This window comes from Bufo bufo, chromosome 8 (assembly GCF_905171765.1).
Source record: "Bufo bufo chromosome 8, aBufBuf1.1, whole genome shotgun sequence".
NCBI classification, from domain to species: Eukaryota; Metazoa; Chordata; class Amphibia; order Anura; family Bufonidae; genus Bufo; species Bufo bufo.
The window spans coordinates 208,682,108-208,697,783 of NC_053396.1; the positions used below are offsets into that span (position 1 = coordinate 208,682,108).

The window sequence follows — 15,676 nt, forward strand, 5'->3', positions numbered from 1 at the left end:
ATGGGGACGCCATACTTGTAATTAGACTTGCTCACCACTGCAATTGCTGCGGAGGGCATGTAAACAGAGCAGAGAAGGCAGAGCTCGTATGAACACTGCTTTCTCTTAAAACAGCTAATCGCTGGGGGTCCCGGGAGTCAGACCTCTGACGATCCGATATTGATGACCAATCCTGAAGATAGCAAAAAGCGGACCACCCCTTTAAGCATTAGTTATGCTGTTATGCACTGCTTTCGCTTCAAACAGCTGCTTGGCAAGGGTGCCAGCAGTCGGACCCCCGTCAATCTGATATTGATGACCTATCCTAAGCATGGGTCATCAATAGTAAAAAGAGGACAACCCCTTTAAAATACAGGATCTTTTTTTTTTTTTTCTGTTCTTCTGACGGACCAGAAGTACGGAAAAGGAAAGGTGATGTGAACCCAGTCTAATGCAGGCTGGGGACCTTCAGTTAAATGGGTTGTCCCAAGAAAAATATTCAACATTTTTTCAAAACAGCACCTGGATGTGAATACTTTTGTAATGGCATGTAATAAAAAATGTATTATAGCTACTGGGTTAGTCAATGAAATCCATCTGTATAGCGCCACCTGCTGTTTGTTCTTTTTCTAATTTCTCTGTTCTCCACAGTGCGATGGGTGCACATGCTCAGTTCCCTCCTTCAACTACCAACAGCTGCAGCAAAAGGACACGCCCTCTGAGAAAGGACACTCCCCTGAGCTGCCAGCTTGATATAGATCTAGCAGAGCAATGAATGGGGAGATCTCTGGATCCATGGGAGGTGCAGGGCTGGTTCTAGCTTTCTTAGAAACTGATTGTCATGTACTACATGTGGTCTGATTTTCATTATTCACATTAATCATAGGTTAACCCCTTTACCAGATAATTATTCCTAGATAACCCCTTTAGGACAGTTGATGTATAGTATACGACGGATATTTTTTGTTAGCAAAATTGACTGGAACTTTTACAAAAGTTTTTTTTTATTTTATTTTTTATTTTTTATTAAGGCAACTTTAAAATGTCCTACTAAACCTAAAAAACATCCTATAGATGACTTCATGGACAGATCCTGTAATATATTCCTGCACTGCTGTTGTACAAAGCTGTTACATGATTCAATAGCAAATATCAGTGATATGATTATAGTGTTGAAAGTGCAGAAGCCGACCGTAGTAAGATGATTAAACTGAAGCAAACACCTATTTACAAAGGAAATATCAATTTTGTGTCTCGTGCCAATATGCACATTGTAAAGAGAATTTCAAAGAGCGCCTTTTACACAGCCTTTCAAGCCAAGCCATGTACTGTATCCGTGAATCCTGGCACAGCCTACAAAAAAGGAAGCGTACAAAAAACCGCAGGTAGAATTTAGAGACAGGGCTTCCATAGTGCCTGGGCAAGCAGGGCAGCCACATCTTCAATCTGCATATAGAAGATCAGACCTTCGGCAACATTTAGGGATAGTTAGATCATCTGTGTAGGGTGATGATTCGCTGCTGTAGTATAAAAGCTGGAAGAAAAAATGTTAAATATATTAATACATTTTCTATACACTTATAAAAATCAATTAGCTATACGCTAGACAAAATAAGCAATGCAACAGCTCACTGCAAATCAAATAAAGTACAAAATTGCATCCTATTAGCAAATGCTGAAATAATAAGTTAGAGATACTTAGCAAATCATTTTGTACAAAATTATTTGAGCCCGCCTGCCGAACGTCAAGGCGATCTCTAGTTAGACGGGTTCCTAACACTAAATATACCTGTTATGTGCCATAGCGGCTATCATAAAATTCAGAAAGTGTAGGTTCCACTTGCATGCTGGATCCGCCTGAATTTCCGTCATTTTCGGTGCCAAAATGGCCTCCATTACATCCAGGGAAAGCAGTTACCAGCATGCACGCCGAGCCCACTCCACACCACTCCTGGCGCCACATGGTCACCAAGGACTGCAATGAGAGTCCACACACTATCTCTCTCCTGGTGCCAGATGGCCTCAGTGAGTGGGGGGGAGCAGGCCAAGCTAAATACTAACACTGATTAAAATCAACCTGTGGGACAGACGAGCTGGAAGGAGTGCATGACTGGGGAGGCAGCCACACCTCCAGTACAAACTAACTAGAGATTGCCTTGACGTTCGGCAGGCGGGCTCAAATAATTTTGTACAAAATGATTTGCTAAGTATCTCTAACTTATTAGTTCAGCATTAGCTATACGCTATATCACAACTTTTGTTTTCTTTTAGAGCCCTTTTGCATGTACAGATTTTCTGCCATAATGAGTGCCAATGAACTATATAGCAAGTTGATCAGTGCTCTTTACACGCAGCAATCATCGTTCTGTATGGGCACGGACGACCATTGTCAGCAGCACATCCCCTATGTACACAAGGAGATATGGTATGCTGTTCCAGTCACAAGCCGACCCTTTACATGAATTCATTACATAGTGAAAGTTACTGAAAAATGGCAGAAATAGAGTAAAATATGTCATTTAACCCCCAAAAAATATCAAAAAGGAATACTGATTATATCCGACGACTGGTGAAAATACTATTTAAAAGGTGTTGCCCCATCTCACCCTTTCCATGGCCAAGATGGGACTAACCCTCCAGCCAGGGGAGGCAGAGTTACAAAAACAGCCAGTGCTCGGCTGTCACTGTATCTCTCATAGCAGTGCATGGGGGACTATGAAGATAGTGGAAGCCCAGCATACAATGCTGTGTCCGTAATCTGGGAGTTGCAGAAATAACATAGCCTAGGCTGTTTATGTAGCTGCCATGCACTGCTATGAGATTTACGGAAACAACAGAGTGCCAGCCACTTGGCCATTTCCATAACTCTGGCCACCGAGGCCAGTGCTTAGTCCCATCTCACTATGAAAGCAATATGGAACAACCCCAGGGGTGTAGCTAAAGGCTCATGGGCCCTGGTGCAAAAGTTCAGCTTGGGCCTCCCTTCCCTCAGTGCATTGTGGCCAGGGGCAGGGAAGCAAATAGCATTTGTGCTACCTGAGACCAAAATTGAAACAGCACCCCCCCCCATGCCAAATTCTTGACCTAACCCCTTCCCCACAGCCAAAGCAGTAGCTTGACCAGCGTGCACTTTCTATAATTCTGGTGTCTTCTTATGCAGCACAGGGGTCTTTGGGCCCCTCAGGCTCCTGGGCCCGATAGCGACTGCTACCTCTGCACCCCCTATAGCTATGCCCCTGTCTGGCTCTCATTCCATTGAAGGAAGCATGGATAGCTGTCATTTAAAATAAGAGCCAGGAACAGTTCATTCAGAACATGTTAGGAGGTCCCAAAACCCCAAATGATGTGACCTACTGACAGGGTTGTAGCTAAAGACTAATGAGCCCCAGGGGTGCACCTAGCCTTTCTGCGGCCTGAGGCAAAAACTGAAACGGCAACCCCCACCCCCCTATTACTTAACCTAACCACTTCCCTTCAGCCCTACTGTTATAGACATACTTGGAAAACATTACATACAGCACTACAAAACATGCAGAGTAATACAGCACCACATACCTCTTACATCCAGTGACGTCTCCTCTGATGTAGACGTTCTCTTTCTTTATCTTCTCCATTCAGACCAGACCGCCATGGTTATTTCTTTCAGCCATCTGTTGTCTCTGCAGAGATTGACAACTACTTTTCCATCCTCCTCCCTACCTTCTGAACACCACATCCTTCCACCCGTAATACTAAGCCCACTGTGCTTCCCAATACTATGCTGAAGAAACAGATAATCCCCCTGAAAATACTATTACCACACTATACAGATAATGTCCCTCATTTTGCCCCCAGAAGTAATAATGCCCTCATAGTGCCCACAGTAGTAATAATTCCCTCTATAATGTGTGCCTGTACAAAAAATACCCCCTTATAATGTGTGCCAGTTCAAAAATGACCCCTTATAATGTTTTCCAGTAAAATAATTCCCCCTTCCAATGTGTGCCAGTACAAAAATGCTCCCTTATAATGTGTGGCAGTATAAAAATACCCTCTTATATGTGCCAATACAAAAAATGCTCCCATATGACATGTGCCAGTACAAAAAAAATGCTCACTTATAATGTGCGCTAAGTACAAAAATGCCCTCTTATGTGCCAGTACAAAAAAATGCTCCGTTATAACAAGTGTTAGTACAAAAAACTATCCCCTTTTAGGGCTCCCAGTACAACGAATGTCCCCATAGTGGCCCCCTTATAATGTGTGCCAGTACAAAAATGCTCCTTCTTACAGTGCAATGTCCCCATATTGCTTTCTCCAATTGCAAAATAATGACCCCCAACCCATTGTGGCCCAACAGCACGGTGCCAAATAAAAATAAAAAACTCAAATACTTACCTCCATTCTGCTGTCAGTGATGCGGTGCAAGACACAGACCTCTTCTAGTCTGTGCCCTGAGCTCTATCCAGCCCGGCTCAGATAGCACAATAATAATGACACCGGCCCCTGATAGGCTACATGAACTAGGACTAAAGCCTATTAGAGGAAACGGTGGGCCACGGAGACATTGCTCCCATGCACCGTTGCTGCATTCAACTGTATTGCAGTCCTGAGTACAGCGATGCAGTTGAATATGTAGAGATGAGCTTTTCCACAATGAAAGCATTCATTGCCCATGGTCCTTCTGCTGCCCGCCTCTTGCCACTACCTGGTGCTCCCTGAGGCAGCTTGGGCCCCCCTTCCTTCAGTGCTTTGTGGCCATGGGCAGGGGAGCACATAGCCTTAGTGCTGCCTGAGGCAAAAATTGAAATAACAGCCCCCCTTCCCGCATGCCAAATTCTTGACCTAACCCCTTCCCTACAGCCAAAGGTGTAACTTGACCAGCATGCACTTTCTATATTACCCGTGTCTTCTTATGCAGCACAAGGGTCTTTGGGCCCCCTCAGGCGCCTGGGCCCGGTAGTGACTGCTACCTCTGCACCCCCTATAGCTATGCCCCTGAATAACCCCTATAGGACTGGGTTGACATCACATCTCTATCATCCTCTTAGCAGATCTGTTTATCAGGATCTGTTAAGCAGATAATAAAGATGTAGTCTGAACCCAGCCCATCTTTTGTTTGTGAGGACAGTTACACTATATTTTGTACTGAGTTCTATTTAAGGGTTCACAAAATCCAACATCTGTTGGATGTCAACTGTCAAACTCTCATTCACATATTATGTAGCCATTTTTAGTTACTTTCGTTAATAAATCAATACATTTATGCCACAAAAATGGTGTAAAAAAAGTTGCAAATTATGGTGCATGCCATAGTTGTAGCATTATCTGCTACCTTTCACTTCTCTTTCTACTTTTCAAAAATGTTGAGAAAAGTGGGTGTGATTTACGGGAGGGACAAAGCCTCCCGAGGCCCATGATATTTACTATAATTTACGCCAGATGTAAAATTATAGTTCAAATCTACTTCAGCTCATAGTCGAAAGATGCACCAATTTGGAACATCTTAATCCAGGGTCTTTTTTTTTTTTCACTAAGACTAGCATATGAAATGTCAGTCTTAGTACATCTCTATACCCCCTTTATTAGCTATCTGTGCCCTAACATGTGAAAAGAGGTTGTTAAAAAACAGATAAACTATTTACTGTAACACTAATTAAACACGCTTAACATATGTATTTTGTTTGTTCACTTATAAAGGTAGAAAATAGTCAGTCGCTAATACTCCAAGAAGCTAGTGTAGTGCCCTGGAGCATGGGTACTTTAAAGTCTGGACATTTGTAGGCATTTCTCCCTATGCAAAGTCATCAACTCCTTACTGTTTTGCACTTTAAAGGGTTAACTTGCACTGACTTATACTGTTTAATACTGTGTAACTGCATTGCATTTGTTTGGTGTGATATACAGTATATCCTGTTCATCTGCCCTGTGTTTGCACAGCACTGTGGAAAGGGTTAATGAATACTGAGAGACTGTTGGGACTTTCTAGCTAATAATGAGAAGCTGGTAATTTTAAACAGCTACCATAGGGTTTAAAGAAGAGCATGTTTTGGAGGGAAAAAGCCAGACTTGTTTACCACCAAAACCAGACAGTTTGACCTTTTGAATGCCAGGTGCTGCTATGTTGTTATAGCTGAAGACTTGTTTTTGTCTGGAAAAACTGCTGTGTCATTCCCTTTGAGAATTATTGAAGCTCTGTATAAGTCTATGTGAGACCAGAAATGTAACATTCTAACTGTTTATGCTGAGTTTCTCCACTCCATCCCTCCCACTAGAAGGTTCTAGTTTACCATTTAGGGAACTGTGCTTGGAGGGGTATACTCTTCTAGACTACCTGAGTGACCAGAAGAAAACGCTGAGACAGGGATACTCTGCCACAGGCCCTGGGCCTCCAGACTTTGTCAAGGGTACCAGCCTTCAGAAGAGAGAGATGGACAGCTAGCTCAGGCCTTTCCTCAGCATCAAATCCTTATTCTGCCAGGGAGGAGACTGGAGAAGCCAGCCCTATGCCTCACCTGTATTGTTTTGCATCTGAATTGTTCCAGTAAAGAAGCACACTGGTTTACGCCAGACCCTGACTTTCTGGACTTATTTCCCATTGGGGTGCACAACCCCTTACCATCCCCTTCAGACAGCAGCAACATGTGGTGACACCTCAATGATGTCCGTGAGACCCAGCGTAGCGTTGAGGCTACCCCAAACCCAACCGCTACACTAGTAATATGAGGAACAGAAGTCGCACTACATTTTTTCTGGAAGAGTAAAAATACTCCTCTTAGCATTTTTGAGGAGTATGTTTAGCCGAGGAGGAGTACGAGTTGCATTAATTGAAATAAATAATACAGAGGCACGCATAACATTAAGAGGTTGCTATGTACACTGTAGCTCCCGATGCTCCTCGTTATTCTCCTCGTCACGTGTTTTGCCAGCAATCAATTATCGAGGCAGTAGCAAAGAGACAACAGTATGCGTGCAGTCATCAAATGGCGCAGAAGCTGAACATGCACCTGGCCAAGTTGCTGGTATTACAGTCCCTCCCTTTCTATGTCGTTGACTCTGCACCCGGAGTAACTTCAGCAACAGCAACAACATAAGTCTTGAGTATTTAATGAGCAGTTTTCTTTAGCCTTCTACTGAAGAATCCACCAAGCAGCAGGACATGGAGAAGAACCTGAACCAGCAGGTGGTGGCATACTTGGACTGCAGCCTGTCACCCCAGATCCAAGATCCCCTGGGCTACTGGGCAGCCAAACTTGAATTGTGGCCACAACTGGCCGACTTTGCCCTGGGCAAAGCTTTCCTGCCCGGCCAGTAGTGTGGCATCAGAGCGAGTGTTTAGTGCAGCAGGAGGCATAGTTACCCCAAAGAGAACTCGCCTTTCAACACAACACTAAAACTAACCTTTATAAAGATGAATTAGACGTAGATCAACTAGGATTTCCAGATATTGGTGCCTGATGCAACAGACTAGAGCATTCTGGCAGTAATGATGCTGCCACATCAGAACATTGTGACAAATTGCTCGTAACTTCTGGCCATGTGCTGTTGCCACTATTTGGTTGCTGCCACCCACCTGATACCAGACTCCTGCTGCCTCTACTGCCATCTGCTCCTACTGTGATCTACCATCTTCATGCTGTTGCCACCCTCCCCACTCTCTTCTGGGGCCACTATTGTGACTCCTTATGCTGTTGCCACCCTCACCAGTCTATTATGGGGCCACTTGTGTCCCTGTTTGGTCATGTTGACATCACCATTTATTTTTCCGTCCTGATCGGCCTGAAGAACAGAAAAATAAATAAAAATAAACGGGTCCTGTCGTTTGAGTGTCCATAAGGCCTCTATCACATGGTCAATATTTAGCATCAGGATTTGATCATGATTTGGAAGCCAAAAGCAGGAGTGGGTCCAAAACACAGAAAACAAGAAAATATTTCCATCACATGTTATCTCTATTTTGGACCCACTCCTGCTTCTGCCTTACAAATACTGATCAAATGGTGACCAAATACTGACCATGTAAAGGTGAATGCTCAAAATAGAGGATTTGTTTTTTTTTGGCTGTTCTTCTGACGGATCAGAAGAAGGGGAAAAAAACTGACGGCAACACAACCTTACTGCTGACACCCTCCCCACTCTGTCCCGGGGCCACTATTTGAATCTTGGGCCACTGCACAGTTCAGTCCACACGGATAAATTAAACCGGACGATAAAATTGATCTGTTAGGGCTGTTTCACACGAGCGAGTCCATTGCGGGAATCACGCTCCATGTGTGAGTGTGACTGACAGCTTTATGTCACTATGATTCTGTGGAAAAAAGGCCATGCAGAGACACATAGCATTATAAATCATGATAATGCCGTGTGCTCCTGCAAGTCCAGAGCGGAGGATCACACTCACAGACGGAGCGTGATTCCCGCAATGGACTCGCTCCTGTGAAACAGCCCTAAGGCTGAGTTCACACTTCAGTTATTTGGTCAGTTATTTCTATCAGTTTTTGTGAGCCAAATTCAGGAGCCAAGACTACTCTTGGATTAGGTATCATGAGTAGATCTACACCTGTTCTGTGGGTTTGACCGGCACTTGCATTTGGCTGACAATAACTGATAAGAATAACTGACCAAATAACTGAAGTGTGAACTGAGCCTAATTCCTGATTCACACGTCAGTGTTTTGGTAAATTATTTCGATCAGTGATTTTGAGCCAAAACCAGGTGTGGCTCTTAACACAGAACATGTGCAGATACTTCCCTTATACCTTATGTCTGTGTAGCTCCAGTCCTGGTCTTGGCTCACAATCACTGATGGAAATCACTGACCAAAACACTGACATGTGAATGAGGCTTAATAGTGATGCACAGTAGTTCTACAGAAGGGATTCAAAAGCATGTGTTTGCACTGCCACAACATGAATTGAAAGAACTTTTTTTCTCTCCACTACTTTATTGGTGCTGTCTCTATATCTTTATTTTGTTCCAATAAAGAGTCATTTGGACACATCTCCTTCAGGGATGTGCAGCAATTTTTTTCTTTACTGAAGGCTGCTGTATGCTTTTCTTTTTGTTTAGCTAGGGGTTAGCTAGAAATGTTGGTGGCCTGCACGACAATGCACACGTTATATATGAGACCTGCCTGTCATTCTGACGCACAATATCTGCTACCAGAAAGGACTAGCTATGCATGTTTGTGCAATGCACATTGATGTACACCGAGATACACTCTCCCTGAAGTTTAACTGCAGGCCGGGATAGACCTGAGTTAACTCGCTTTGTGACAAATTAATTTGCAACAAACCGAATTTCTTGGCGAAATTCGGTGAAGCATCCGAATAGAATATTTGAAAACTTAGCTTATCTCTAATCCTGACTGTACCAGTATCTTCTGGCTGTGCCTCTCAAACCTGATGTGAGGGACAGAAGAACAATCAGAGGCTCAGCTGTTCAGTGATGTCAGGATGTTATGTTTGCCTCAATCAATCCACATCTTGTTTGAGTTGCACAGGCGCCAAGTTATCAGTGTTCTGCATCTCCAGTATTACATTGGCCCATCAGCAGTATGATTAACCCCATAATGAGCTGTTCTGTGAACAGCACTTCATCATACCTCTTTTGAGTCTTGACACCAGAATCTAACCTCTCGCCTGGCAGTGACCTTCTCTCCTCACCTCTGATCTGGCTCCATAGTTAGAAGAATGCAGCAGCACAGTCTTCTTCATAGTCTTACTACTTGGATGCCAGAAGCTAAGGCCAGTGGTGTCCACTGCTCCTGTCAGATGTTTCTAGCTGGCTGCCTCCAATTTGGTCCAGTTTGCAGCTAAACTTCTCCCATTCATTCTCCCACCAGTACTGCTGACATCCAATCAGCAGGAAGCTGGATAAAAGATGTTCAGCAACATCACGGGAACCTAAATATCTTTAGCGCGCATGTACAAACTGCCTCTCGTGAAATTACCGGTATCATTGACTGTTCACAGCATGCACATTAATAGCAGGGAAAGTCTCCATGTATTAATACGCATGACACTTTTTTTCAGAGTGTAAAATTGCCTGTACAGGCGTTACTGTGACCTCTGATGAGAAATATGAACAATCATCTAATTCTGGGATGTAAATTTAATAGGATTGGGTCTTGACGTGAGTGAAACACAGTAGACAATACCTGGGAGATCAGCGGCCTCTATTTTGATTATTATTCCTTAGTCCTTTGAAGATCAGAAAAATGCCAGCAACGATTCCAATTATTCCAACCGCTAGGCCCAGGCCACAAACTACATTCTCGGACGTCTCTGACAGATGACTGGGCGCCTCAGGAACTGAAAGACAAAGGTAAACTATGAGACATTACAGACAGGGCTGTTTCACACTCTCCGTGTGGGAGCGTGATCCTCCGTTCTGGACACTGCTCATCTTGCAGGAGCGCACGGTATTATACTGGTTTATAATGCTGTGTGCCTCTGCACGACCTTACTGCTACAGAATTATAATGACAGCTTTAGGTCACTATGATCCTGTAGAAGCAAGGTCATGCAGAGACACATAGCATTATAAGTCAGTATACTTATACATACTTACCTGATCCATTTGCTCGCGACAGGTTGCCATCTTGCTTGAAATATGGCGCGAAATCTTGTGCGGCTCGTGGTGACGTGCATTTCGTGAGAGATCTTCAAGCAAGATGGCGGCCACCGGCCCGTTGCAAGCAAATGGATCAGGTATGTATCATTTTTTTTTCACTATTTCAGTTTTAATCGATTTGCTACCAAGCAAATTCGGCTTTGTGACGAATCAAATTTATCCTGGAATTCAGATCGAATTGTGGATTTCAATTCGCTCAACACTATTCACCATGCTGAACGGCTGCCATCAGAAGAACAGAAAAATAAAGAAAAAAAATGATCCTGTGCATTAGTTATGTACATTTGGCATCCGTTTGTGCCATTTCCGTCAAAGATCCGTTATTTTAGAGAGAAAAAAAAAAAGTACTGCATGCAGGATCAGAATAACTTATGCAGCGCTTATGCAGAGAGTTCAGCAAACTCAGCCGAACTGCCAGCTGTCAGTCACAGCGAAGGGGCAGGGAAAGGGGCGTGGTTACCGTGACTTCAAGAGGCCGCTGCCCCCTTGACTTCAAGCATGACCAGAAAATAGCGCGGGCAGGGAATAAAAGAACGTTTTCAGAGCTTTTACCACATCTGACTGCTGAACGAAAATGATCATTAGAAACACACTGCAGACTACTCTCAGGTACTGCTGGCGGCTTGGGATGGTTTTTGGAAGTGACAGGTTCCCTTTTAAGTATGTGGGCACCATTTTATCAATGATAAAAAAAAACTAAAGCGTATGTGTAATATGAAAGTATAAATGAGCTTTTATGGTGTTACTTACACCAGAACTTGTTGGTGGGGTTAGTAGGGAGTCCAGCATGTTCTACAGAGCAGGTGTACACGTCGCCCTCTGCCGGGATGGTAGCCAAGTATAGGAATTTGTAATAAGTCAAATCTGATGCAAAATAATAGTCAGTGTCTGAAACTCCGACCGTCACCGGCTCATTATTCTTCAGCCAGCTCATCTTGATAACTGGTGGAAAGATTTCCTTGACAAAACAAGTCAGTTTGTTGGGCTCATTCAGGACGACTGGTTCCTCTGTGAAAACGTGTATTATAGGAGTGACTGGAAGACAAACATAGATAAGAATAATTATCTCTTTACCCGATTCATTTAGGTTAAAATTCTGATATATTCTGATGTGTATGAAATGAGAAAATAAATAAAATTAAACCTCACAATTTCTACACATAAAGTATATTTGTTTGCATATTAACTGGAGCACTCACAGGACAAGTGAGGATGAATTCTCATGTGCCAATGTAACGTGCCATGCAGCTTATAACCTCATGAGAAAACTGGATTTACAGCAACTTTCTGAGATTCATGGTAAAACGTGAACGATTTTGCTGTGCACTAATTGGCCATAAGGGTTTGGTACCATTTGTATGTGCATATACACCATAATAGTAACCTAGACACACATAATGGCCCCTTTCAGATGAGCGAGTTCCATGCATCGGACTCGCAGCGTGAGTATGCGGCAGCTCCCGTCCTGACCTCCCAGCACTGCCGAGGTCGCATAGCATTATAATGATTTATGATGCTACGTAACCCAGGGTTGTCACGATACCAAAATTTTGATTCGATTTCGATACCATGAAAAAGTATTGCGATACTCGATACCATTCGATACCACGCAAAAAATAAAACAAGGTCGCGTGCATTCCGCATTTTATGGAACATTCGGCCCATAATAGAACAGTCCTATCCTATTTTTTGGGGGGACAAGGTGACTAAAAAAAATGACAAATGGCTCGGGTTTTTTTTTTTTTCTGTTACGGCGTTCACCACATGGGATATTTTTTAATATTTTAATAGTTTGGACTTTTGCCATGGCTCCGATTGGAAGCTGCCAAAGTGATACATGATGGGGTTAATGTGAGGCACAGGTCCAACCATTGCTAGTGATAAAACGCCCATGTGCCTCATAATAACCCTACCAAGTATCCATATCCTTGCCTAATGGGCAACATGGGGTTAATGCATGAGCTACATCAGGGATGCTCAACCTGCGGCCCTCCAGCTGTTGTAAAACTACAACTCCCATCATGCCCTGCTGTAGGCTGATAGCTGTAGGCTGTCTGGGAATGCTGGGAGTTGTAGTTTTGCAACAGCTGGAGGGCTACAAGTTGAGCATCCCTGAGCTACACGAACAGTCACTTGCTATTGGCACAGTCTTATGAATTTTGACTTCCAATCCATGTGCCTCATATTAAAGGTCCATTCAGACGTCCGTCGTGTTTTGCGGTCCGCAAATCACTGACACCGCACATCGCCGGCACTATATAGAGGATTCCTATTCTTGTCCGCAGCTGCGGACAAGAATAGGACATGCTCTATTTTTTTGCGGAGCCGAGGACCGGAAGTGCGGGGCCGCAGACCGGAAATGCGGATGCGGACAGCACACTGTGTACTGTCCACATCTTTTACGGCCCCATTGAAAATGAATGTGTTTGCACCGCATAATTGCGGAACGGATCTGGACCATTCATACGGACATGTGAATGGACCCTTATAAGTGGCCTGTATTCTGTAACTCGCATTAACCCCATGTTGCCCATTATGTGAGATGGTACTTTGGGGGTCACTTACTATTAATGTGAGGCACATGGGGTCCAGCATGAGTCACATTAACCCCAATCTTGCTGGCTGCCTGGGGAGGACACAAGACACTCAGGAGGATGAGGCTGCTGCTGCCATTCGCCGAGCTCACTAGCTCAGACGGCGCAGCAGTTCATTACCTCCCCCGTCCCTCCTCCTGCTTTAATTAGCTGCACATTCATTGGTGGCAGTGGTGCGGGCCGCTTTAGAGCTCGCTCATTTCATTGGGCTCAGCGGCGGTTGCGTCATAGGAGGGAGGGACTCCCTCTCTCCTTCTCTACTGTCTTGCCACAGAACATAGCGCGCGCCGAGCGCCATGTTCTCTCATAAGAGGAGATACTAGTTCGCGCAGCCTAGTATCACAATAATGCAAATCCCGGTAACGAATCGATACTGGTATAAAAGTATTGATTGGGTATCGAAATTTCGATACCCGATGCAACCCTAATCTAACCCTTAGAGGTCTGGAATGTATTGGATAACACTGGCAGCATTGCTACGCAACCCCGTCAGTGCTGGGAGGTCAGGACGGGAGCTGCCGCATACTCATGCTGTGAGTCCGATGTATTGAACTCGTTCGTCTGAAAGGGGCCAATGGCAACATTCTGATAGAATTAGATCCTGTGTAATGTCATGTACCAGTATTTTGCATGTGATTTTACCCAGATTTTGAATGCATTTTTCTCTGCGTAGTTTTTATAGTTGTTTTTTTTCACAAAGGCTATTTTTAAAAGTCACTGTCAAATTACATGTGACCACAGCCACAGTATCACTGAAACGTACTGAAATCTATATCTCTAATATATACTAGGATATTTTATGGGAGTTTTTTTTCTATATATACCAAGATATGTTATATTTTTAGCAATTGCAAAAAAATTTATGACACAAAATCAATTACTATAATGACAAAACTTTCCATTAGAGAAGGAGGACACAATAATTGAAGCGCTGTCTCCATCAAATGATGGAACATCACCTGATTGACTGCACTGACTATAAGGCCTCGTGCAAATGACTTTCTGTTTTGCAGTCCACAAAACGTGAATCTGCAAAATATAGATGCGGTCCATGTGCTGTCTGCATCCGTATGCCCGTTCCACAAATTATAGAACATATCCTTTTCTGGCCCCTAAAATGCGGTCTACGGACCCATTGAAGTCAATGGGTTATCAAAAAATGCGGCCAGCACACTGCCGGGATCCGTATCTTGAAGATTTGCTGTTATCGGACAGCAAAATGGATATGGTTGTGTTTAGATATAAGCGAATTTCCACTTATGAAATTCGTTCACACTTTGGTGGTAAAAGGTGAATTGCGTTTTATGGATTCCGTTACCACGGACCATAACGCAATTCTATGGCGGAATGCTTTTAGAGGCATTCCGTTATTCATTCCGTCATAATAGAAGTCTACGAGCTGCAAAACGGATCCGTGGTAACGGAATCCATAACGCAATTCACCTTTTACCACCAAACGAAGTGTGAACGAATTTCAAAATATGAAATTCGCTCATCTCTAGTTGTGGGCATAAAGCCGCATTAGTCAGTGTGGTCTATCAGGTGACGTTTATTTCTGTCATTTGATGGAAACAGCGCTTCCATTATTTATATAGTTCTCCTTCTATGATGGATTTTTTTTTATATGTGTATTATAGGAGTGACTGGAAGACAAACATAGATAAGAATAATTATCTCTTTACCCGATTCATTTAGGTTAAAATTCTGATATATTCTGATGTGTATGAAATGAGAAAATAAATAAAATTAAACCTCACAATTTCTACACATAAAGTATATTTGTTTGCATATTAACTGGAGCACTCACAGGACAAGTGAGGATGAATTCTCATGTGCCAATGTAACGTGCCATGCAGCTTATAACCTCATGAGAAAACTGGATTTACAGCAACTTTCTGAGATTCATGGTAAAACGTGAACGATTTTGCTGTGCACTAATTGGCCATAAGGGTTTGGTACCATTTGTATGTGCATATACACCATAATAGTAACCTAGACACACATAATGGCCCCTTTCAGATGAGCGAGTTCCATGCATCGGACTCGCAGCGTGAGTATGCGGCAGCTCCCGTCCTGACCTCCCAGCACTGCCGAGGTCGCATAGCATTATAATGATTTATGATGCTACGTAACCCAGGGTTGTCACGATACCAAAATTTTGATTCGATTTCGATACCATGAAAAAGTATTGCGATACTCGATACCATTCGATACCACGCAAAAAATAAAACAAGGTCGCGTGCATTCCGCATTTTATGGAACATTCGGCCCATAATAGAACAGTCCTATCCTATTTTTTGGGGGGACAAGGTGACTAAAAAAAATGACAAATGGCAAAAAAATGATTTTTTTTTTTATTATTGTAATTTATTTTGTGCAGTTAAATTTTTTGCAGTTGCTAAAATGACATTACAAAATGTTCTGGTATATATAGAATATATATACAGTACAGACCAAAAGTTTGGACACACCTTCTCATTCAAAGAGTT

General features: G+C 43.2%; 1 protein-coding gene across 1 annotated transcript in view; it reads right to left on the reverse strand.

Moving 5' to 3' along the window:
- Positions 1-964: 964 nt before the first annotated feature.
- Positions 965-15,676, reverse strand: part of LOC121009468 (mamu class II histocompatibility antigen, DR alpha chain-like) — a 33,586-nt gene continuing 18,874 nt past the window's right edge. The window contains exons 3-5 of the mRNA XM_040442598.1: positions 11,344-11,628; positions 10,118-10,271; positions 965-1,513 (exon numbers count right to left, since the gene is read on the reverse strand). Of these exons, the coding sequence (XP_040298532.1) occupies positions 10,126-10,271; positions 11,344-11,628 (431 nt within the window). The 3' untranslated portion in view covers positions 965-1,513; positions 10,118-10,125. The remainder of the gene's footprint in view (positions 1,514-10,117; positions 10,272-11,343; positions 11,629-15,676) is intronic.